Raw genomic sequence first — 26,494 nt, forward strand, 5'->3', positions numbered from 1 at the left:
TGTCTCGGGAGGTAGCAATGTGTGCATGCTGTGTCCCGGGAGGTAGCGATGTGTGCATGCTGTGTCCCGGGAGGTAGCGATGTGTGCATGCTGTGTCCCGGGAGGTAGCAATGTGTGCATGCTGTGTCCCGGGAGGTAGCAATGTGTGCATGCTGTGTCCCGGGAGGTAGCGATGTGTGCATGCTGTGTCTCGGGAGGTAGCGATGTGTGCATGCTGTGTCCCGGGAGGTAGCAATGTGTGCATGCTGTGTCTCGGGAGGTAGCAATGTGTGCATGCTGTGTCCCGGGAGGTAGCGATGTGTGCATGCTGTGTCCCGGGAGGTAGCGATGTGTGCATGCTGTGTCCCGGGAGGTAGCAATGTGTGTTTGCAATGTATGCATGCTGCATCTCTTGTGGTAGTGATGTGTGCATTTAAGCAGATAGCCTCTGAAAGACACATTACAAAAAGATGTAAAAAAAAGTCACAGCATCTAAATAGTGGAAAACACATCACAAGAGATGAAATTGATGATTTTTTTCATTATATATATTTTACATATACTGTACAGTGACACCATCTGTGAGATAATCTTTCTGAATGATCTAAGTAGGAAGAAGCAACAGCCAAAATTTTCATTTTACAAATTTTTCGATCTCCGCTTTTCATGGCAGAGAAGGCAGCGCTACAGAGAAATAACCGATTATATCTGAGCTATTGTTTCTCTAAGGCTGAGGTCACACTAGAAGTATTTGGTCAGTATTTTACATCAGTATTTGTAAGCCAAAACCAGGAGTGGAACAAATAGAGGAAAAGTATAATAGAAACATATGCACCACTTCTGCATTTATCACCCACTCCTGGTTTTGGCTTACACATACTGATGTAAAATACTGACCACATACTGCTAGTGTGACAGCAGCCTAACTCCCAAAGAAAGGAATGGGAGTAATGGAAACCACTTATCTTGCTGCGATACATAGTTTCTGTAACCCCAATTCGCTTCTATGAATATCGTAGATAAATTATTCTTAGGGTACATGCACACCATCAGTAATTGCCGCGGGTTGGACGCTGCGTACTTGTGCAGCGGCCAGAGGTTACAGTATAGTGGACGGGATATCAAGAAATGCCATGTCCACTATGAGTGCACCGACGCCCACGGCTCACCTCCGGATGCAGACATGCGGCGCGCCTTTCCAGGCCACAGCATTTTTCCTGCTACCACCCTGATTTTTGGTGCTGAAAAAAACGCTGCAAATCTGCCACGTGTGAACACACCCTTAAGCTGTATATCATGTTTCTCCCACTCTTACAATAAAACGTAAATGTGGATCTGTCACTAGACGGTATAAAAGCAGCATAGTTACGAGTCCGGCATATTCATCAGGTTAGTTCCCTTATCACGGATCGCACGGTCTAGTGACAGATCCACCTTTTACTACAGTTTCTCCAATATTTCTTTTCTTGGAAGAGGAATAGTAATATTTCAGCAATCGAAGCCTTGTAAACATTGTTCAGATTGTGTAAAGATTTCACCGCAGTTATCTCACATCTAACCCTGTTACTGTAACTATCAGGGTTTACAGCAACATTTTTTTACTCTCAGAAAATTAATCACCAAAGTGCAAAAAAAGGGTAGCACCTGTTCAGATTAGTAGAGAGGCTACTCCAGAAATCTGTACAACGTGAGTCCCCATGTGCAGGCTCGGACTGGCCCATAGGGTGACGGGAATCCCCCGGTGGGCCCCAGTTCAGATCTGGGCCCCAACCCAATTATATGGGCATTATTTGGCATAATTCAATTGACTCACTCTGTACATAAAAAACAGCATATCATCACTCATTAACCCAGTTTATTATATAGAGATATAGGTAAATTTGTGAATGAGGATAGTGTAATATTTGTATGCAGGCGAAAAGTGGGCCCCCACAGTCAATGTTCTTGGTGGGCCCTTAGCACCCCAGTCCGACACTGCCCATGTCCTTGCGCTTTCATTTACATAAAGTAGCATTTGCATGTTGCTCTGGTACAGAAGGTTTATCATTCACTGTCCAGATCAGAGGAGCTTTAACTTAATAAATCTGGATACAGTAATTTGACCACAAAAAATGTCCTAATACTTCAGATCTAGATGCTCAAAAAACAAAAAAATATATATTAAAAGCATACAGAAAAGTGCTCAACTGTGCATATTGCCATTTGGGGTTTCCTTGTTCATGGGTCTCATTGTCATCCAAACCATCATATGTATGGAGCAAATACTGAGCAAGACACTCTCTAAAAAAAATCCTCCTTAAAAATGCAAAACTCAAAAACTTTCAATCTTTTTGTTCAGTTTTTGGAGCAGAAACTCAGTGTGCACATACCCTTACGTAACTAAATCAAAGTTTCTGGTACACAGCATAAATTTAGCACTTTATACCTTTTGCATCAGAACAAGTTATCTCATGTTTGTTAGTTATGTCAGATTACACAGTTATCAGCAAATCAGCAAACACTTTGTCCTCAATTAATCATTTGCATATTTTTAAGTGAGTTTTCTTTGAGGTTGTTTGCACCAAATACCTCAGATTGATAAATTGATACATTTTATGCAAAAATCAAAGAGGTTTTATCTTTTTATCTTTTTCCTTTTTTGTGACTTTTTTAGGCTGCATTTCCAAGATGAGTGTTTGCTGAATTTTTTACACCATTTTGTCACCTATTAGGCTACTTGCATTTTTCTCCATTGCGCTTTTGAGTGCATTTTTTTCAGACGCGTTTTTATCACATTTTTTACTTTTGTTTAGTGTATTATGTTTTATATAAAACTGATTTTTTTTTAATACTTACCGGTATTTTGCCTTGACAGAACTTTATTGAACCAGTCGTGTGCAGATTACATGTTTTCAGTGCATTTCCAAAGCAAAACAGATTAAAACATGTTTTTTTTTAATCTTTCGGCCTTTCCACATTTAATTCGAGTCTATAGAGAAAATCCGTACATAACGTACTCGTAAGAGAAATTGTCATGTTGTAGATTTCAAAAATGCACCACAGGACAGTTTACTCTGCATAAGAAAAGCACAGTGGGCATGACACTTCTATACATTTTATCCACTTTGTTGGAACTTTTAGATGTTGCATTTTAGATGTTGCATTATTTGCACACAGCGTCGAAAACTCATCAAGGGACCTTAACCTAGGAGTCAAAATCTGCAGTAAAATGTAGACAACACTTCTATGATTTGCTCAAAAATTACTCTGTGGAGGTGGGGACTGGAATAATCAAGCAAAAATGTAGCCTTTAAAAAAAAAAAAAAGTTTCAAAATGATGAATTGGCCGCAAATATTTGAGTAACAAAAAAACATGCCCACCATAGCGAACAAACAAAAATTACAAACAGGTAGAAAATAGACAAAATTGGCACAACTTAAAAAAAGAATTTCGCAAAAAAAATAAAACATCTTTAAATAAAAAAGAAAAACAAGATGAAAAATAGCCAAAAATGCAATAGTGAATAAACACCTTAATACCAGTAGGAAGCAATTTTCTCTTGTTAGTGTTGACAGGAGCTGAAGCTATGCAGTGGTAGCAGGAACATCTGAACACTACTGCCTGGAGGGGACCGAAAGTCCCTTGTCATATATGAAGACAGTTTTCTAAAAAAAAAGCATGCTAGCTAGGGGCCCCATTACAGAGTTTACATTGGGTCTCAAGACTAATGCATGAGTTTTGACTTAAAGACTAACCCTCATTTCCATTTTTAGTTCATAAATTAATCATTTGCACAAAAATAAGCAACTTTGTAGTATATCTCATCAGAGAAATCTGCTTCTTTCTCCGCTAGGATTCAGCGTTCATTTCCAAAATTCTTAATTCACAGGTAAAATCTGTATTTAGCAAAGACAGATTGTTACATTACTGAGATAGGAGGTGACAGTTAGTGCTCATAAGATTTTATGTAGACAGGAGGGGGAGGAGTAAAGTGGAGCTCCGCCTCTAACTCCTCCCTCCCTCTACCCCGGTAATGTAGAAATAAGTCTTCACTGAACACAGATTTTACTCGTGAATTGAGAACTTTAAAATGAAGAACCATTCATGGTGGAATAAGAAGCAATTTCTCCGATAAGATATATTACAAAGTTTCTTATTTTCATATGTACTATTGATTAATGGAATAAAAATTAAAACTGTGTGTTTATTCATTAACTACCTAAATGTGATTGCAGTGTATTCTTGTTTCTTATAGCCACTTATAAAGAGAAAAATTGAATACTTTTTTTTTAAAAACTGATCCACTAAGGTATTTAAAACACAAGGGCTTTTACTTTGTGCCGTGCGGTCCCTTTAAACCTGTTTTACTAGTATTTCTTCTTGTTGATCACACCACGCAGTTAGTGTGCACATGCTCAGAAACTCTCCCCGTGTATATACCATTCCTTGTGCCATATATCTGGCAGGGACAGAGCAGGATTTAGTTTAGTGCACTTTTTAATAGTAATCGGTCATGTCCCTAAAAAATGCTATTTAGCTGCAGATATAGGGGTAATCTGCAGGCAAGCAACATTTAACTCCTACCTTCCTGCCTTCCTGTATCAGCGGCTAAAGGGAGAAGATGAAGTTATATTCTCCCTGCAGCTGCTCGCTTCCTCTCATTGTTCAATGCAGGGGGATGTAATCACTCCTCTGAGTAGGCTGTTAATTAATGTACCGGGGGATGACTACAGCTGAGCTCGCTGTGTAACAGTTCCTTGCACCAATCCAAAGATTGGAAGAGAGCAACTGTAGGGCTCAGGGGATATAACCAGTTTTAAACGCAGACAAGACAGAAGAAGAATCAACGCCTTCGAAATGTGGTGCTGGAGAAGGATGATATCAATACCATGGATGGCAAGAAGAACAAACAAATCAATTTAGGAACAAATCAAGCCAGACATGTCACTGGAATCAAGGATCACCAAGCTACGACTTGCCTATTTTTGACGCATCATACGAAGAGAGCAATCACTGGAGGAGGACATCATGATCAGAAGAATAGAAGGAACAAGACGAAGAGGAAGACTATCAACATGATGGCTTGACACTATCAAGATAATGGTGGAGAAGACCCTGGTGGACCTACCTAGGCTTGCACAAGATGGAACCTTCATCAAGTGGCCATGGCTTGAGTTAGAGCTGAAGACCATTAATAATATACAGTATATCACACTCCAGCTGGCCGCTAGCTTATTGCGTTCACCTACCAGTTTATATTTTTGGCATTTATTGGTACATCTGAATGTAAACATAGAACCAATCGATGTTATAAAAGTAACCGTTGTTTTAATTTTTACTTCATAAATCAATAAAATATGAAAACACCAAAATTTCTAATATATCTTAGAGAAAGCTGCTTCTTTCACCTCCCGGATTAAATATTCAAGTCATAGGTAAAATATATATTCAGTAAAGACTGATGTTCCAATTTTGAGATATGAGATGACAGCGGGAGCTTTTAAACTTTCAATGGGCAAGGGGGAGGAGTTACATTTCTCCATAGAACTTTATGAGCAACTAACTCATCTACCTCAGTTATGGCAAAATCTGTCCTCAATTGAGGATTTTAAGAATAAATGATCAGTACTGGTGGAGAAAGAAGCAGATTTCTCTGATAAGATGTATTACAAAGTTTCTTATTTGCACGTGTAATATTGATCAATGAAAGAACAATTAAAAAGTTACTATTTTTAAATGTTTCACATATAAATTATATTCATTAGGTAAGTAAAAGACAAAAATCAATAGCTAACCTGCAGGCTCCATGCCTGTGACCTATGTTTTTTTTTTAATTGAACCAATATAGGAATTTGAAAGACTAGCTCACCCTTCTCATTGGTTATCATTTTATGTATTTTTTACTCATTATTAAAGTGATCAGATTTTTGTTTAGGTTTGCATTATTCTTAAGAGTCTAATGACGGAAATCCTGCCAAATCCTTAAACATATTGTGCACCATTTGCCACCAGCTCCACAGTCAGGGCCATTTTCGCTGTCGCTCGACTGCATATATTATCGAAAATATTGTTAGAACAGATGAAATTGATCTATATTTCTGGTACACCTGGTCATATCACTAAACATACAGAGCTCATAAAGAGGGCTACTACCACTACTTTTTTCACAATCCCTTTAACAGAATTTCCTGGGAGAACTTTATTTTATTATCACTTTCCCATCTGCAATAAATATATATACAAGTTTGCTCCATTCTTTTCGGATGTTTCCATGCTTCAGGATATCGTGCATTTGTCTTGCTTTGTTTTTTCACTTTTAGTAGAGACTGGACTGATGTTACCTGTTGGGAGGAAGGCAAAAATAATATTACCTATAGATATAGCAATATATATATGCAACAAAGTGGACGTAATGTGATAAAACAATATTTCCATTGGTGGCTCACTTTTCCTGTATCATCTGCTTTCAACTCAATTACGTCAGCGTGGGAAAAGTTCTAACGGCGCTCGTGCTGACGTCATTGAGTTGAACGGAGTTCATTGGCTCTGAACCCTGATGACCTTTTTGACAATATCACAAGCGTGAAAACTTGCTCGCGGTGACGTCAGTGAGATGAAAGGAGTTAATTGGCTATGAACCCCGCTTAACTTTACCACGTCACCCCGAGGCGATGAGCGAGCACGCGCAGCTCAGTATCTCTGCTGGATCGTAAGCTGTATAGTCACATCATGCAATAATTCAACCTGCCATCTTAATTCAGCAGAGTCAGGCGCTTATTATCTTCGCATCGGACAGGTGAGGAACATGGTTGCTTATTATTTTAATTCTTTTACAGCGGACATTGGCTTCAGTGGATGAGGCGCTGAGGTGAGTATACGTGTGTTTCGTAAATTTAGAGTCAATTAAGAGGTCTGTGTCATTAGTCCAAATAAAAGATTTTATTTTGTTTGACAATTTGACTATGGGGTTAGTAATGGGGGTGTCTTATAGATGCCTCTCCATTACTAAAACCCTGGGCTTGATGTCGGCTGTCATTACAAAGCTGACATCAACACCAATACTATGACCCCACCAGGGCAAATGGGAGAGGGGGGCTAAGTACCACAATTGGCGAATCTTATGTATGTGCCTTTTCAGGGGTGGCTGAGAGATGATGTTTTTAGTCTGGGAGTGGGCCAATATCCATGGCCCCTTCCTAGGCTATTAATATCAGCTGGCAGCTGTCTATTTAGACTTTGTGGGTTATCAATTATAGGGTAGCCCTAAGTAATTTTTTTGGGGGGTCCCCCATTTTAACTCCTTCTTGACCTTGGGTTTTTCCGATTTTGAGTTTCCGCATTTTTGCTTCCCTTCTTCCCAGAGATAACTTTTTACTTTTCCGTCAATATAGCCATGTGAGGACTTGTTTTTTTGCAAGACAAGTTGTACTTTTGAACGACATCATTGGTTTTCCAAACAGTGTACTGGAAAATGGGAAGTGCAGTGAAATTGCAAAAAAGGTGCAATTCCTTAGTTGTTTTTTTTTTTCATCACGTTCACTAAAAGCTAAAACTGACCTATCAATATGACTCTCCAGGTCATTATAAGTTCATAGATAAAAAACATGTCTAGGTTCTTTTTTATTTAAAGGGACTCTGTCACCTGAATTTGGCGGGCCCTGTGTCTGGTCCGATGGGCGGTGTTTTCTCTTCTTTCATTTACCCCTTCCTTTCCCGCTGGCCGCAATATTTTCTTGGATTTGAGTAGGTTTCCTCTGTAGTACATGCATGCGCAATGCAATGTTGCCTTGCGCACGCGTAGTATGCTTTGCCCAACTGCGGGCAAAGCCGAAAAGCATTAGTGCGCATGTGCCGCCGCACTATGTCCCGGAAGTATTTCACTGCGCATGCGCACTAATGCTTTTCAGGTTTGCCCGCAGTTGGGCAAGATCGCATTGCGCACACGTGTACTATGGAGGAAACCTACTCAAATCCAAGAAAATATTGCGGCCAGCGGGAAAGTGAGGGGTGAATGAAAGAAGAGAAAACACCGCCCATCAGACCGGACACAGGGCCCGCCAAATTCAGGTGACAGAGTCCCTTTAAGTGGTGAAAAAAATCCAGAGTTTCTAAAAAAAAATTAAAGAAAAAAATCGCCATTTTCCGAGACCCAGACTCCATTTTTATTGACCTGGGGCTGAGTGAGGGTTTATTTTTTGTGCGCCGAGATGACGTTTTCTTTCCTACCATTTTCGCGCAGATACGATCTTTTGATTGCCCGTTATTGTATTTTAACGCAATGTTGAAGTGACCAAAATAAGTAATTCTGACGGTTTTACTCTTAATGCCGTTTACCGATCTAATTAATTCTTTTTATATCTTGATAGATCAGGTGATTTTGAATGCGGCGATACTAAATATGTGTATTTTTTATTGTTTTATTTTGAAAGGGGCGAATGGGGGGTGATTTGAAATTTTATATATATATTTCAAATATTTTTTAAAACTATTTTTTACCTTTTAATTGCTTCAGTAGTCTGGGAGACTAGAAGCTCTGATCTTACGATCTCTTGTGCTACACACAGTGGGGATAAAATGATCAATTGCTATGGCTATGAGCGCCGACCGCTGGGCTCATAGCAATCCGGCAATGACAACCATGGGGTCGCCTGCAGATCCCGAGTTGTCATGCCAAACCATCGGCAACCCGCGGTCATGTGACACGGGCACCGATGGGAAGGGTTTGCAACGCACTTCCAACGCGAGCATGTTAAATGCCGCTCTCATAGATTGACAGCGACATTTTACATGTTAGCAGCCGCTGAGGGATTCCAGGGAGGGATTAGATCAGCTGTCATGTGCCGGAAAAGTTGCATGCTCATCGCCGGAGCCTGTAGCATTCAGGTGGAGTCCAGGTGGGAAAGGAGTTAGTAACCAGGAAAGGCTAAGTATACAGCTGTGAGATGATATTAATAGCCTCGGAACCTCCATGGGTATTACCCCCTTCCCTGGCTATAAACATAGGCCCCAAGCTGTCTGCTTTCCCTCTGCTGGTTAATAAAATGTCTGAGGATCCCATGCCCTTTTTTTCAGAAAATAATTTTGTAAAAAATACATGTACAGTAAGCTGCACAAGCACAGTACTCAATATAAATGTTACTGACGTCTTTATATCTATCTATTCTATATGTGTATATATATCTATTCTTCTTTATCAGGTCACGCTGCGATTTTAATGTACACGGCTGCTGAAATGTTGGGTTTTCAAGGACATGGGTGTGTAAAGATTGAACGGCACATGTTCCGAGTGCCGTTCGATTTTTTTTTTTATCACACCCATTAATTTGCATTGGCGAGTCTCGTCCGAGATATGAGGACAATTGCAGCATGCTGCAATTTTTTTCTCAGCCCAAACTGAGCTGAGAAAAAAAACTGCAGATAAACATTGAATCATAGATTAATATTGGTTAAAGTGCAATCTTATTTTTTTATCGTATTGCATTTCATTTTCATTTTCCTCGCAGATGAGTATGAGCGCTAACAGTGTGTATATTACCAGCCATTAAGATTCAGCATGATACAGTGCCTGTCGAAAAAAATTTTCTCGGCCAGGAAAACCACTTTAATTTTTTTTTTCATTTACTCATTTGTATGAAAGAGCCTTTTTGTATTGTGACAAACTTCCAAAATTTACATTTTAGGAATTTGCTCCCAATCACCTCAAAGTACCAAATATTAATTTAACATTTAGAGCAGTACATTTATGTCAACATATTTTGCTGCTTTGGGACGATTTTTTATAAAAAAAAAAATATATCTGACATCATAGAAAAAAAAATACAACTAACATCCATGGTGTTGTCTTTTATATGATCACATTCACATTTTATAATAATAGCAGTAAACTGACCAAAAACTACCCAGGATGTTGGTCCTCTTTACTCTCAGTTATATAAAGATGGCCATACACATATAAAAAAAACCTGCTGGCAGAACATATGCTGTCCAAGGATAGTCAGGAAATACCCATGTACTTCAGGTTGTGTCAGCCATTCTTGGCAAACTGTGAGGCTCAACTAACTTTTGACTAGTGTGTATGGTCACCTAAAGGCTAGATTGTAGCTCAAAGTGATATTTGTAAATACACCCTTAGAGCATGAGCACACAACTTTTTTTATCAGGTGGGTTAGTTCTTAAACTTGCCTGAAAAAGGGCTTCAAAAAAGCTCAAAGTATGAACATGTGCAATTTTATGTAAAAAGACTTGCTGTTCAGTCTTTTGGGAATCTTTTAACCTCTTCAGGTTCCCAAAGACGCCATTCGGTGAAAAAAACATGACCTGACCATTCTTCAGGCTTTTACTCTGAAGACACTCAATACTTTTCAAATACAATATGGGAAATAATAATAATAATAATAATTTTATTTATATAGCGCCAACATATTCCGCAGCGCTTTACAAATTATAGAGGGGACTTGTACAGACAATAGACATTACAGCATAACAGAAATACAGTTCAAAACAGATACCAGGAGGAGTGAGGGCCCTGCTCGCAAGCTTACAAACTATGGGGAAAAGGGGAGACACGAGAGGTGGATGGTAACAATTGCTTTAGTTATTCGGACCAGCTATAGTGTAAGGCTCAGGTGTTCATGTAAAGCTGCATGAACCAGTTACCTGCCTAAGTATGTAGCAGTACAGACACAGAGGGCTAATACTGCATAAAGTGTATGAGAACATGATGCGAGGAACCTTTTTTTTTTTTTTTATTATAAATAGGCCACACAGGGATCGTTAGGTTAATGCATTGAGGCGGTAGGCCAGTCTGAACAAATGAGTTTTTAGGGCACGCTTAAAACTGTGGGGATTGGGGATTAATCGTATTAACCTAGCTAGTGCATTCCAAAGAATCGGCGCAGCACGTGTAAAGTCTTGGAGACGGGAGTGGGAGGTTCTGATTATTGAGGATGCTAACCTGAGGTCATTTGCGGAGCGGAGGGCACGGGTAGGGTGGTAGACTGATACCAGGGAGGAGATGTAGGGTGGTGCTGAGCCATGGAGTGCTTTGTGGATGAGGGTAGTAGTTTTGTACTGGATTCTGGAGTGGATGGGTAGCCAGTGTAATGACTGGCACAGGGTAGAGGCATCGGTGTAACGGTTGGTGAGGAATATGATCCTGGCTGCAGCATTCAGGACAGATTGGAGCGGGGAGAGTTTTGCAAGAGGGAGACCGATTAGTAGAGAGTTACAATAATCCAGACGAGAATGAATAAGTGAAACAGTCAGAGTTTTTGCAGAGTCGAAATTAAGAAAAGGGCGAATTCTAGAAATGTTTTTGAGATGCAGGTAAGAAGAGCGAGCCAGTGATCGGATGTAGGGGGTGAATGAAAGGTCAGAATCAAGGATGACCCCAAGGCAGCGGGCATGTTGCTTTGGAGTAATGGTGGAACCGCACACGGAGATGGCAATGTCAGGCAAAGGTAGGTTAGTAGAGGGAGAGAACACGAGGAGTTCAGTTTTTGACAGGTTTAGTTTCAGATAGAGGGAGGACATGATGTTAGAGACAGCGGTAAGACAATCACTGGTGTTTTCTAAAAAGGTCGGTGTGATATCGGGAGCAGAAGTGTATAATTGGGTGTCGTCAGCATAGAGATGGTACTGGAAACCAAATCTACTGATTGTTTGTCCAATAGGGGCAGTATACAACGAGAAGAGTAGGGGGCCTAGGACTGATCCTTGAGGAACCCCAACAGTAAGGGGAAGGTGAGAGGAGGAGGAACCAGCAAAACATACAGTGAAGGATCGGTCAGAGAGATAGGAGGAGAACCAGGAGAGAACGGTGTCCTTGAGGCCGATGGAGCGGAGCATAGTGAGGAGGAGCTGATGATCCACAGTGTCGAATGCTGCAGAGAGATCCAAGAGAATTAGCATGGAGTAGTGACCATTAGATTTAGCTGTTAGTAGGTCATTAGAGACTTTAATGAGGGCAGTTTCAGTAGAGTGTAAAGAGCGGAAGCCAGATTGAAGAGGGTCGAGAAGAGAGTTATCTGAGAGATAGCGGGTAAGACGGGAGTGGACCAGGCGTTCGAGGAGTTTAGAGATGAAGGGAAGATTAGAGACAGGTCTATAATTAGCGGCACAGTTTTGATCGAGGGATGGTTTTTTAAGTAATGGATGTATGATGGCATGCTTAAATGAGGAGGGAAAAATACCGGAAGTGAGGGAAAGGTTGAATATTTTTGTTAGGTGAGAGGTGATAGCCGGGGAAAGGGACTGGAGGAGATGTGACGGAATGGGGTCACTGGTGCAAGTGGTCGGGCGAGAAGATGCAAGGAGCCTGCTTACTTCTTCTTCTGTAACTGCTTCAAAGTCAGAGAGTGAACTAGATGCAGTGGGGGAGGGAGGACAGTGCATGGTATGAAGAGATTGGGAGATGATTTCCTGTCGAATGTGGTCAATTTTTTCTTTGAAGTAATTGGCCAGATCGTCAGCACGGAGATCCGTGGTTGGGGCCTGCTCTCTTGGGTTGAGTAGGGACTGGAACGTGTCAAAAAGACGTTTAGGGTTATTGGACAGGGAGGTGATGAGGGTGTTGAAGTAGGTTTGTTTGGAGAGGTGAAGGGCAGAATTGTATGTCTTTAGCATGAACTTATAATGGATGAAATCTTCGGGTAGATTAGATTTTCTCCACAGACGTTCTGCGCACCTGGAGCACCGCTGCAGGAAACGTGTTTGCAGCGTGTGCCACGGTTGTTGCCGTCTGTGCCGAGTTGTTTTATGTATAGGAGGAGCAGCTTCATCCAGAGCACTTTGCAGGGTTTCATTGTAATGCTTCAATGCAGAATCAGGACATGAGATGGAGGAAATAGGGGCCAATGAGGACTGCAAGTTCATCATAAGTTTCTGGGTGTTAATGGCCTGTATGTTTCTATAGGTGTGGAAAGTGGGGGTGACCTGAGCGGGATGGCAGTTCTTGATAGAGAATGAAAGAAGGTTGTGGTCAGAGAGCGGGAGAGGGGAGTTTGTGAAGTCATCCACTGAGCAAAGTCGGGAGAAGACCAAGTCAAGGGAAGACCAAGTCAAGGGAAAGCCAAAAGTGTTGAAAAAGTGATTAGGAAACTAACAAGAAATGCAAAAATGTTTTTTGTTTTAGATTAAAAAATGCATGTAAAAAAGTCAACTGTGTGTAACAGCTTGTTGGAAATAAAATGGTAGAAAATAATTGCAAAGAATCTCAAGAAAATCTGATGGTTCATCACCGGTGAGTGCGCTTCACTTTTTTCCTTTTTCTTGAGATTCTTTATGAACTGTTTTAGAAGCAGCACCCTGGTGGGATCTTTTTTTGTAAAAAAGGCAATATACAGCAAAATATTACAGCAAAACAGAGGTATAAGGGTCTAACCAATAACGGCAGTGCGGATGTGTATTTTCTTACTATTGCAAATAATTGCAAAGTTTTGGTGTCTTACCTGAAGCTTTCATATCTTGTTGCCTCTTGGAGTTATTCGTTTGACTTAGATCAAGTTTTGGTTTATTTACTATTACGAACCCTCCATCCACCTCTTTTTCCTGAATGTTTGGTTGAGGCCTTTTGAAAAACTTTGAGCTTGTTTTTTTGGGTGATTTATTTGTCCGATTGTCTTCTGAAGTTTTGCCAGGCTGTCCATTTGGCATGACAGCCACCTTTGGAAGACTTTTTAAATCCACAATTTCTGGAATGTCCTGCTCTATAGTTATCAGCTCCTCAAGGAATTTTTCCATTCTTTTATCCCCTTCACTTTCCTCCTTGTCTGGTGGATTTGGCGTTCCAAATCTTAGCATTTCACCTGGTGCTGGGCTTCTTCCCACTACTAACGAATACTTAGGATTGATGAGTTTGCGAGCAATAGTAGAAGAACGTTGCCTTGCTCCCAACATCGGACTGGGTCGAGTATCAGGGAGTCCCAGCTCTTTGTAAAGATTAACTTCCTCTGATATTGCGTAAAGTTCACAAAATTCCACGTCAAATGGTTCAGCATATTGGCCGGACAGCAGTGTCATTATGCTGCGATCCACTCTTAAAGATGACCATGTTAACCTGCGATGGAAGAAAGATGAACACATAAGCCAACAGAATAATGCCACAAAAGACTTGAACGGGTAGTCTCAACTTAAATTTCTTCAGGGGCACACCGGTCCCGTCTCTCAGCTATCTACTTTGCAGGGAGAGGTGCTCTCGTTATGGCGCTGGTTCGAACTGTGCTCTCACCCATGCTGCTAGAAGATGAAGCTTTGCATGGGAGAAGTAGAGATAGACCGAGGTTGGTCGGATCTGAATAGTGTCAGAGCACCACGAGTGTGTGTTAAAGCATAGAGCCTGCTAGCGGCGTGGTCTTCTTACCTGTGATCTCCGCGAGCTGCACACTATAGAATTAAAAATCCCTTCGTTCATCAGATAATTATTATTAGTAATAATAAAAATAAAGATTAGCATAAAATGGGTCACTACAGATTGCATCAAATATGCAACATTATAAAATATGTGTAAAACATTACCTGAATGAACCAAAGGCAACTTTATCGCCATCCACCATCATGTATTTATGTGAGATGGAGCCTCGGATCTTCCCAGGGGTCACGTAGAATCCAACCCCTGTAACATACCTGACTCGCAAATTCTACACAGTGAAGAAAAAAATAGTTGTGAGTACTTTGTTATATTGTCTTCTCTGTATGACTTTAGTATATAGATACTACATAATTCTATGGTAGCATTATATGGGCACTAGCGTTATGTTTTTGTGAGTACATTATGCAAGTAGGAATCTCCATTTTCCCGAAAGACACTATTATTAAACCAACTGCTGCAGTATTTTTAATTTCCCCATCCATTTTTCTTAATTATGTGTGTGTGCATTAAAATACTTACCCATTGCTGTCTTCTGCCATTTCTAACGCCACTTCAATCCTCTCCTGCATCATGTGACCGCACCTTTGACCAATGGGCTCACAAAACTTCTTCTATGTGGACCAGAAGGTACTTTCTCAATGTAAGTCAATAAGACTCAGAACGGTGCTCTCATAAGCATGAAAGGGTTATTTGGGACTTTGCTTATTTTTCCCTATATGTCTAAGAACTGACAGGCAGATCGTTTCGAAGTATCTGCTTGTTCTGCCTGGCGCCAATCTGTGATGGCTCAGAGTGGTCATGGACTGCTCATGACTGTGATCCTGCTCCTTAATTTGGTCTCGAGTTAACACAGCAACTCTGCTGTGTCGATGGGGCATGACTGATGTCTTGCTGATTGACAGCTGTCACCCTGCAGCTAGGCAGCGGGGAGCCAGCTGTCAATTAGCATAAAATTGGCAAGCGGGAGAGACAACTGCTTTGACAACGTGACATCACCAGAAGCAACAATGGCCGTCAGTTGCTGTCCGGCAGAGCTGAGAATTACTTGTCAGTTAACAATTATCTGCCAGTAAGTTCTTAGCTCCATAGCGAAAAATATGCAAAGTCCCAGATAACTCCTTTTAAATGGATGCTATCACCAGAAAAAAAAAACTTTTAACCTGCAGCTATGAGGTTAACTTGCAAATACATTAATGATTTTTAAGAGTTGGCAGTAAAAAAACCCTTTTTATTGTATATTTAGTGTACATGTCCTTTTATATACTACCTACTGTATGCTAGGTCAGATAGTACTACATATAAAATATAAATTACAAAAATAATAATGATAATTAATGGTTGTTTTGTCTATTCATTGTTTTTGTTATATTTAACTTTTGAAATGTTTGCAATGTCCCTTTTGTTTTTTTTTGTTTTCTTTTGTTTTTTTTTGCTTTGTCCTTGACAAAGAAAATATACATCATGCAGTGTTTTGTTCTTCCTGTACAATAAATGCCCCCTTTCCACTCTCTATCCAATGGCACGCTATGAAGGAGACTGGCTACCTGATTCAGGTCAATTGCTAGGCCAGTCCCCTTCTTTGTTTCTCCATCAGTTATCAGTGCTTTAATGAACTAAAGAGTAGAGTTGAGCGAATATGTTCGGAATCGGTCGCCGAATCTGAATTTGCCATATTCGTGCCATATTGTTACCCTATTTGTGCTGAATTTATGTTTGATGATCGGTTCCGAACATTGTCAGTCATTTCTACTCCCATTGACCCCAAAGACGTTCGGCTGTGCTCGGTGAATAACAATATCCACCACCGATCATAATCGGAAATGAATTTTGAAAAATGTACTCAACTCTACTAAAGAGTAAAGAAACACCCCATACAATGCTGGTCTACGGTGTTATGCCAGCAGTAAAGACATGCACTAGGTACTAGGTCATTTTTTTTCTATTCCTATTTATTTCCTAATCCAACTCAGAAGATTTGGACCAAGCTGGGAATAAATTGTGCAAAAATCTGCAATAGATGTCCTCCGGGACTGTGGCCTGGATACTTCCGCTACTTCTGCATCTATAGCTATTCCCTGGCAGGAGATGGCCATAGTCTATTTTTCTGTTTGTTTGTTTTTCATCTCTTCTCATATTTTTATTACCCGGAGCATATATCCAGACAGTTGCATAAATTCACACATCTCCAGGAAATGCTTGAAACCAGACTCTCCCAGAATCATGTAGACCGGGACTCTCCGTTTGTCCGCTGCATCCAACACATCTTGAAACACTTCTCTGTCTGTAAAATAGTCCATTACGATGGCAATTACCTGTGACAAAGAGAACATGGACATTGAACAATTGTTTTAGAAACAGAATACTTCTCCATTAAGAGCCAATACACCGTTACATACTCGTCATCATCATTAGTCAGAGGACTCTATATTGGCGGGTTTACTACATGGCTTGAATGTTTATTGCAGTTTTAAACAGTTTTATTGTTTTACTGCATTTCAGGGATTTTCTGAGCTGCTCTGAAATATAATATTGTATTATTTTAGTAAATCTAAGGCCATTATTATTTTTTTTTGTTTCGTTATGATGGTCTTTTTGGTAAGATTTTCACAGGATGCACAGTCATTTTATTTGTCACCTTTGAATTAGATTGTGTTCACATTTACGTTTGCTCTGACTTGAAGAGCAGAAAAAAACAAAATAAAACATTCAGCTGTAACATGTTGTGTGGCGATAGCCGTGGGCGAGGTACTTATCTCTTACGCCCCGGCACGTTACATGAAGGTGGGGGTCCAGGCTGCGTATGTAGACTTGTGCTGTGAGGGTGCTGCGCCCTTGCAGGCCGCATGTAACCGATAACTTGGGTTGGCCAGGACCAGGTGTCTGACAGTTCAATGAGAAAGACCACCAGTCAAAAATAAACTTTTTACTAAACGATAACTTGGTGGGGATTATATACAGTAGATAAAGCGCACATATCTTGATGAACATTTCCTTCACAGTATGCAGCATTTTTCCTGCACCGTATCAATTCATTCCTCGTTACTTGCTTGTCCTCTATCTTCATCGCTCTTCAGTACTTTACCACAGCCCAGCTCAGTACCACAGTCCAGATAGTAAGAGTCTTATTCTGCGCTGTGCTGTTAAGCGTTTTGACCTAGGACCCAATTGATCATTCTATCTTTTCTGTCACGTCTCTCCTGCTTTCCGCTAGGATCTCGCTATCCTCTATCCTGGTCTCCTCTCACGTTATGGACACCCACTTCATGTGCACTGCTCACATCAGACGTTAGGTCTGCTTTCTATGGACACTAGGCCCTATCTGATGTCCTGACAGGAAACTGTCCATTTAGTTAAGCCCCTCCCACTCTGGGCTAGTCCCAATCGTTAACTCCAGCTCTTCATACCTTCAGGCAACACACAATACACAATATCAACGCTTGTCACAATTCACATTACACACTACAACATTACACTCATTCTTCAAGGGAAAACGTGGGCAATATTTCCAAACACTGCCCTCATTCACAAATTTGCATATATATCTATATAATAATAAACTGGGTAGCATGGTTACTGAGTGATGAGATGCTGCATTTTTCCTGTACATATTGAATCAAGTGAATTATGCTAAGTACTGTCCATACAGTGGGGTTTTGGGGCCAAGATCTGCACAGGGGCCCACCGGGGGATTCTCTTGTTACCCTATGGGCCGGTCCAAACCTGGTTCCATCTGCTAGCCATTTTCTGGACAGCCAAAAACTTTACATGCACAATATTTTTTTATTTTCTCTTTAATAAAAAAAAAATGCTTTAAAATCGATGAGTAGATGATCATAACAGATGGTCCTCTATTATGTTTTCCGTTTAACGGATCCCTTTTTTGATGCACTGTGCATGCGCCGAACATTAGAAATATTCACAGAGATCTCTTGTGAAAACGGATCAGTTTTAGGGCTCATGCAGACAAGCGTATAAAATGAACGTTCACGATCTGATTTTTAATCAGACATGTTATTCAATAGGGCTGTTCAGATTAACTACGGTATTTTTTTTTAGTGCAACTCTCCATGAGAAAAAAAAAAATCGCAAAATGCACAACTTTCATCTGATTCTCACACATTTTAGTATATGGGTGGATGAAAAAAATCGGATCCCATGCAGATCATCTGATTGGCATCTGATTTTTACAGACAGAATTCTTTTACAAACCAAGGAAACTGTATTTGAACATGTACTTTTTTATGTAGTTGTATGAAAATGGATCACATGAGGATAGCACACAGACGTAAAAAAACTGACACATGGATTAAAATCTGATGAAAATTAGAAAAAAAGTTGGCCGAGTTTTCTCGATGAATTTTGGACGATTTTTCATATGTTTGTCTGCAGCCGGCGCAAAACTGATGGAAAAAAGATCACTGACGTTTATTGCAAACAGAAAGGTGCTGAAGTCCATTACAAACAGATCCCAAAACGGAAATTTGAATGTAGCCACAAAAATAAAAAATCCACTTTAGGCCACATTCACCATGAAGCAAAACAAATAAAATTTCAATGGAGGAATCAATAAAGAGGAGTCCATTTTAAATCTACTTACAGATGAGTAGGCTTAATTTTTCCTTTTTTGTCTGATATTATGTAAATTAGGCAACGGCTCTTTTTTTCTTTGCGTTTTTGAATGCGTGTTTTTATTTGTCTTTTTGTTATGTCATGTTTTAAATTAAGCACAAATTTTCCCAAAGAGGAGATCAAGAGATTATGTAATGAAAAAAACTCAAAATATTAATACCACACAACAAATTCTAATTGGGTATGAAAAACCACAAAAGAAGGGTCAATAGTACTGTATATTTACCAAAATGTTATCAATGTATTAATATTAAAATTATACAAAATTACATTAATCCAGAGTAGCACTCTCCAAGTGGAGAGGGGACATGGATATAAATAACTCCTTAGAATAAAGTGCCACAGTGCATATTAGTGCATGTTAATTGAACAGATTATCCATAGACAAAGTGAAAGTGCCAGCGCCATAACTTACTGACGAAGATGGGCGAAACGCGCATAGAGGCAGCAGCCTGGGCTCAATTTTGTGATATACCAAGTAAGTTATGGCGCTGGCACTTCACTTGGAGTTTGACCCCTTATGGGACTATTAGAAACGTGGTATTGGTGACTCCCATGTATTCAGTGTGCTCTAACATTATTTACAGAGCATAGTAATTGCAAGCTATTGTATTACTATTTTTTCAGTTGTAAACAATGCCATACTTTGATTCACAAAATCCCCATGCTACCTGCTTTGGTAGTGCTACTCTGGATTAATGTAATTTTGTATAATTTTAATATTAATAAATTGATAACATTTTGGTAAATATACTCTTGACCCTTCTTTTGTGGTTTTTCATACCCAATTAGGGTTTGTTGTGTGATGTTTTAAATTAAGCTGCTTTGTTTTTGGTACTTCTGGTATTTGGCTTTGTCAGAACTGAATTGATATAGTTATGTGATTTTAGTGGGTTTCTGAGTATCCATTTTTTATCTGCCGATTTTCTGCTTCTAATGAAATTCCATGGGGCAAATCTGCGCATGAAACTCTGCGTATCCACAAGAAAATTGACTTCTGAACTATCTGGATGAAGTTGTTGGTCCGACTCTGAAACGCGTCAATGTACTTACACTGGTTAAAAACTACTGGCTTTATCATCACATTGTACCATCTTGGTAAAAGCAGCTCAGCCAACAACCAGCCTCCATTGACTCCCACAGATATTTTACATAAGTGCATCATTCAAGTGGAATCCATATTTATACAACATTTTGAAATGTACGAGATCAAATGCAGTTTTCTAGGTTAATAGTTGCAGTATACCCATAAAAATTGGATGCAATACAGATGATCTGTATGATGCAAGATGTAATGATCGGGATTTCTCAGGCCGGTAAGAGGGTGCACGAATATTGACTTGTGCCACAACAACGACGCAGGTGGTTCCATATGGGCAAGTCCCCACCCATGGAGGCACAGTCAGCATTTCTCGGGACACAGTCAAACTGTTCACTGCAAACTTTTCTCCAGACAGGAGGCATTGACTTGATCATTGTAAAACTATTTCCAAGTTACATTAAACAGATATGTCACAGGATCTTATATGTGTTATCCCCAAATCACAAGTTATCCCCTACGTGCGGAATAAAGGATAACCTAGTGGTTAAGAGCACACAAAGTGACCTGATAGATACCAACATAGGACGAGCTCTGAGACGTGGGAACTCTGCTGACCGCAATCCCTAATCCTATCATACCTGTTATGAACAGGTAATTCAGAACCACAATGGACATTGAAGTTCAGAGCACACAAAGTGACCTGATAATTACCAAAAACAAAGGACGAGCTCTGAGACGTGGGAACTCTGCTGACCGCAATCCCTAATCCTAACACACCACACTAGAGGTAGCCGTGGATTGCGCCTAAAGCTCCCTATGCAACTCGGCACAGCCTGAGAAACTAACTAGCCCTGAAGATAGAAAAATAAGCCTACCTTGCCTCAGAGAAATTCCCCAAAGGAAAAGGCAGCCCCCCACATTTAATGACTGTGAGTAAGATGAAAATACAAACACAGAGAAGAAATAGATTTAGCAAAGTGAGGCCCGACTTACTGAATAGACCGAGGATAGGAAAGATAGCTTTGCGGTCAACACAAAAACCTACAAACAACCACGCAGAGGGGCAAAAAGACCCTCCGCACCGACTAACGGTACGGAGGTGCTCCCTCTGCGTCTCAGAGCTTCCAGCAAGCAAGAAAAACCAATAAAGCAAGCTGGACAGAAAAAATAGCAAGCAAAAATAACACAAGCAAAACTTAGCTTATGCAGGATAGACAGGCCACAGGAACGATCCAGGAGGAAGCAAGACCAATACTAGAACATTGACTGGAGGCCAGGATCAAAGCACCAGGTGGAGTTAAATAGAGCAGCACCTAACGACTTAACCTCATCACCTGAGGAAGGAAACCCAGAAGCCGCAGTACCACTCTCATCCACCAAAGGAAGCTCATAGACAGAACCAGCCGAAGTACCACTCTCGACCACAGGAGGGAGCTTGGCCACAGAATTCACAACACATACCACACTAGAGGTAGCCGTGGATTGCGCCTAACGCTCCCTATGCAACTCGGCACAGCCTGAGAAACTAGCTAGCCCTGAAGATAGAAAAATAAGCCTACCTTGCCTCAGAGAAATTTCCCAAAGGAAAAGGCAGCCCCCCACATATAATGACTGTGAGTTAAGATGAAAATACAAACACAGAGATGAAATAGATTTTAGCAAAATGAGGCCCGACTTACTGAATAGACCGAGGATAGGAAAGATAGCTTTGCGGTCAGCACAAAAACCTACAAACAACCATGCAGAGCGGGCAAAAAGACCCTCCGCACCGACTAACGGTACGGAGGTGCTTCCTCTGCGTCTCAGAGCTTCCAGCAAGCAAGAAAAACCAATATAGCAAGCTGGACAGAAAATATAGCAAACAAAAGTAACACAAGCAAAACTTAGCTTATGCAGGGCAGACAGGCCACAAGAACGATCCAGGAGAGAGCAAGACCAATACTGGAACATTGACTGGAGGCCAGGAACAAAGAACTAGGTGGAGTTAAATAGAGCAGCACCTAACGACTTAACCTCGTCACCTGAGGAAGGAAACTCAGAAGCCGCAGCCCCACTCACATCCACCAGAGGAAGCTCATAGACAGAACCAGCCGAAGTACCACTCATGACCACAGGAGGGAGCTTGACCACAGAATTCACAACAGTACCCCCCCCTTGAGGAGGGGTCACCGAACCCTCACCAGAGCCCCCAGGCCGACCAGGATGAGCCAAATGAAAGGCACGAACCAGATCGGCAGCATGAACATCAGAGGCAAAGACCCAGGAATTATCTTCCTGACCATAACCCTTCCACTTAACCAGGTACTGGAGTTTTTTCGTCTCGAAATACGAGAATCCAAAATCTTCTCCACTATATACTCCAACTCCCCCTCAACCAAAACCGGGGCAGGAGGATCAACGGATGGAACCACAGGTGCCACGTATCTCCGCAACAATGACCTATGGAATACGTTATGGATGGAAAAAGAAGCTGGAAGGGTCAAACGAAAAGACACAGGATTAAGAACCTCAGAAATCCTATACGGACCAATGAAACGAGGCTTAAACTTAGGAGAGGAAATTTTCATAGGAATATAACGAGATGACAACCAAACCAAATCCCCAACACAAAGTCGGGGACCCACACAGCGCCTGCGGTTAGCTAAATGTTGAGCCTTCTCCTGAGACAATGTCAAATTGTCCACCACATGAGTCCAAATCTGCTGCAACCTATCCACCACAGTATCCACACCAGGACAGTCAGAAGACTCAACCTGCCCTGAAGAGAAACGAGGATGGAAACCAGAATTGCAGAAAAACGGCGAAACCAAAGTAGCCGAGCTGGCCCGATTATTAAGGGCGAACTCAGGCAAAGGCAAAAAGGACACCCAATCATCCTGATCGGCAGAAACACAACATCTCAGATATGTTTCCAAGGTCTGATTGGTTCGTTCAGTCTGGCTATTTGTCTGAGGATGGAAAACCGAGGAAAAAGACAAATCAATGCCCATCCTAGCACAAAAGTCTCGCCAAAACCTCGAAACAAACTGGGAACCTCTGTCAGAAACGATGTTCTCCGGAATGCCATGTAAACGAACCACATGCTGGAAGAACAATGGCACCAAATCAGAGGAGGAAGGCAATTTAGACAAGGGTACCAAATGGACCATCTTAGAGAAGCGATCACAAACAACCCAAATGACCGACATTTTTTGAGAGACGGGGAGATCCGAAATAAAATCCATAGAGATATGTGTCCATGGACTCTTCGGGACTGGCAAGGGCAAAAGCAACCCACTAGCACGAGAACAGCAGGGCTTAGCCCGAGCACAAATCCCACAGGACTGCACAAACGAACGCACATCCCGTGACAGAGACGGCCACCAAAAGGATCTAGCCACCAAATCTCTGGTACCAAAGATTCCAGGATGACCAGCCAACACTGAACAATGAACCTCAGAGATAACTCTACTCGTCCATTTATCAGGGACAAACAGTTTCTCCGCTGGGCAACGGTCAGGTCTATTAGCCTGAAATTTTTGCAGCACCCGCCGCAAATCAGGGGAGATGGCAGACAAAATTACCCTCTCTTTGAGAATACCCGCCGGCTCAGACAAACCCGGAGAGTCGGGCACAAAACTCCTAGACAGGGCATCCGCCTTCACATTTTTAGAGCCCGGAAGGTACGAAACCACAAAGTCAAAACGGGAGAAAAACAGCGACCAACGAGCCTGTCTAGGATTCAACCGTTTGGCAGACTCGAGATAAGTCAAGTTCTTGGGATCAGTCAAGACCACCACGCGATGCTTAGCTCCCTCAAGCCAATGACGCCACTCCTCGAATGCCCACTTCATGGCCAGCAACTCTCGATTGCCAACATCATAATTACGCTCAGCAGGCGAAAACTTCCTGGAAAAGAAGGCGCATGGTTTCATCACCGAGCCATCAGAACTTCTTTGCGACAAAACAGCCCCTGCTCCAATCTCAGAAGCATCAACCTCGACCTGGAACGGGAGCGAAACATCTGGTTGGCACAACACAGGGGCAGAAGAAAAACGACGCTTCAACTCTTGAAAAGCTTCCACAGCAGCAGAAGACCAATTGACCACATCAGCACCCTTCTTGGTTAAATCAGTCAACGGTTTAGCAATACTAGAAAAATTATTGATGAAGCAACGATAAAAATTAGCAAAGCCCAGGAACTTTTGCAGACTCTTCAGAGATGTCGGCTGAGTCCAATCATAAATGGCCTGAACTTTAACAGGGTCTATCTCGATAGTAGAAGGGGAAAAAATGAAACCCAAAAATGAAACCTTCTGAACACCAAAGAGACACTTTGACCCCTTCACAAACAAAGAATTCGCACGCAGGACCTGGAACACCATTCTGACCTGCTTCACGTGAGACTCCCAATCATCCGAGAAGACCAAAATATCATCCAAGTATACAATCAGGAATTTATCCAGGTACTCTCGGAAGATGTCATGCATAAAGGACTGAAACACTGATGGAGCATTAGAAAGCCCGAATAGCATAACCAGGTACTCAAAATGGCCCTCGGGCGTATTAAATGCTGTTTTCCATTCATCGCCCTGTTTAATACGCACAAGATTATACGCACCACGAAGATCTATCTTGGTGAACCAACTAGCCCCCTTAATCCGAGCAAACAAATCAGACAGCAGCGGCAAGGGGTACTGAAATTTGACCGTGATTTTATTTAGAAGGCGGTAATCAATACAATGTCTCAGCGAACCATCCTTCTTGGCCACAAAAAAGAACCCTGCTCCCAATGGCGACGACGACGGGCGAATATGACCCTTCTCCAAGGATTCCTTTACGTAACTCCGCATAGCGGCGTGCTCAGGCACAGACAAATTAAACAGTCGACCTTTAGGAAACTTACTACCAGGAATCAAATCGATAGCACAATCACAATCCCAATGCGGAGGTAGGGCACTGGACTTGGGCTCATCAAATACATCCCGGTAATCCGACAAGAACTCTGGAACCTCAGAAGGGGTGGATGATGAAATAGACAGAAATGGAACATCACCATGTACCCCCTGACAACCCCAGCTGGACACAGACATTGATTTCCAATCCAATACTGGGTTATGGACTTGTAGCCATGGCAACCCCAACACGACCACATCATGCAGATTATGCAACACCAAAAAGCGAATATCCTCCTGATGCGCAGGAGCCATGCACATGGTCAGCTGGGTTCAGTACTGAGGCTTATTCTTGGCCAAAGGCGTAGCATCAATTCCTCTCAATGGAATAGGATACTGCAAGGGCTCCAAGAAAAACCCACAGCGCCTAGCATACTCCAAGTCCATCAAATTCAGGGCAGCGCCTGAATCCACAAATGCCATGACAGAATAGGATGACAAAGAGCAGATCAAAGTAACGGACAAAAGAAATTTCGACTGTACCGTACCAATGGAGGCAGACCCAGCGAACCGCTTAGTGCGCTTAGGACAATCGGAGATAGCATGAGTGGAATCACCACAGTAAAAACACAGCCCATTCTGACGTCTGTGTTCTTGCCGTTCAGCTCTGGTCAAAGTCCTATCGCACTGCATAGGCTCAGGTCCATGCTCAGATAATACCGCCAAATGGTGCACAGTTTTATGCTCACGCAAGCGTCGACCGATCTGAATGGCCAAAGACATAGACTCATTCAGACCAGCAGGCATAGGAAATCCCACCATGACATCCTTAAGGGCTTCAGAGAGACCTTTTCTGAAAATTGCTGCCAGCGCACATTCATTCCATTGAGTGAGCACAGACCACTTCCTAAACTTCTGACAATATATCTCTACCTCATCCTGACCCTGACACAGAGCCAGCAAATTTTTCTCTGCCTGATCCACTGAATTAGGTTCATCATACAGCAATCCGAGCACCAGAAAAAACGCATCAATATTACATAATGCAGGATCTCCTGGCGCAAGGGAAAATGCCCAGTCTTGAGGGTCGCCACGTAATAAAGAAATAATGATCTTAACTTGTTGAACTGGGTCACCAGAGGAGCGGGGTTTCAAAGCCAGAAACAGTTTACAATTATTCTTAAAGCTCAGAAACTTAGCTCTATCTCCAGAAAACAAATCAGGAATAGGAATTCTTGGTTCTAACATAGAATTCTGAACCACAAAGTCTTGAATATTTTGTACTCTTGCAGTGAGATGATCCACACAAGAATACAGATCTTTAATGTCCATCACTACACCTGTGTCCTGAACCACCCAAATGTCTAGGGGAAAAGAAAGACAAAACACAGTACAGAGAAAAAAAAATGGTCTCAGATTCTTCTCTTTTCCCTCTATTGAGAAACATTAGTACTTTGGGCCTCCAGTACTGTTATGAACAGGTGATTCAGAACCACAATGGACCTAGTGGTTAAGAGCACACAAAGTGACCTGATAGATACCAACATAGGACGAGCTCTGAGACGTGGGAACTCTGCTGACCGCAATCCCTAATCCTATCATACCACACTAGAGGTAGCCGT

General features: G+C 41.6%; 1 protein-coding gene across 1 annotated transcript in view; it reads right to left on the bottom strand.

The window, feature by feature from the left end:
• Positions 1-2,978: 2,978 nt before the first annotated feature.
• The window catches only part of FAM83F (family with sequence similarity 83 member F), a 65,203-nt gene continuing 41,687 nt past the window's right edge, over positions 2,979-26,494 (bottom strand). The window contains exons 2-5 of the mRNA XM_069736900.1: positions 16,472-16,639; positions 14,474-14,595; positions 13,408-14,015; positions 2,979-6,300 (exon numbers count right to left, since the gene is read on the bottom strand). Coding sequence (XP_069593001.1) covers positions 6,236-6,300; positions 13,408-14,015; positions 14,474-14,595; positions 16,472-16,639 — 963 coding nt within the window. The 3' untranslated portion in view covers positions 2,979-6,235. The remainder of the gene's footprint in view (positions 6,301-13,407; positions 14,016-14,473; positions 14,596-16,471; positions 16,640-26,494) is intronic.

This window comes from Ranitomeya imitator, chromosome 8 (genome assembly GCF_032444005.1).
Source record: "Ranitomeya imitator isolate aRanImi1 chromosome 8, aRanImi1.pri, whole genome shotgun sequence".
NCBI classification, from domain to species: domain Eukaryota; kingdom Metazoa; phylum Chordata; class Amphibia; order Anura; family Dendrobatidae; genus Ranitomeya; species Ranitomeya imitator.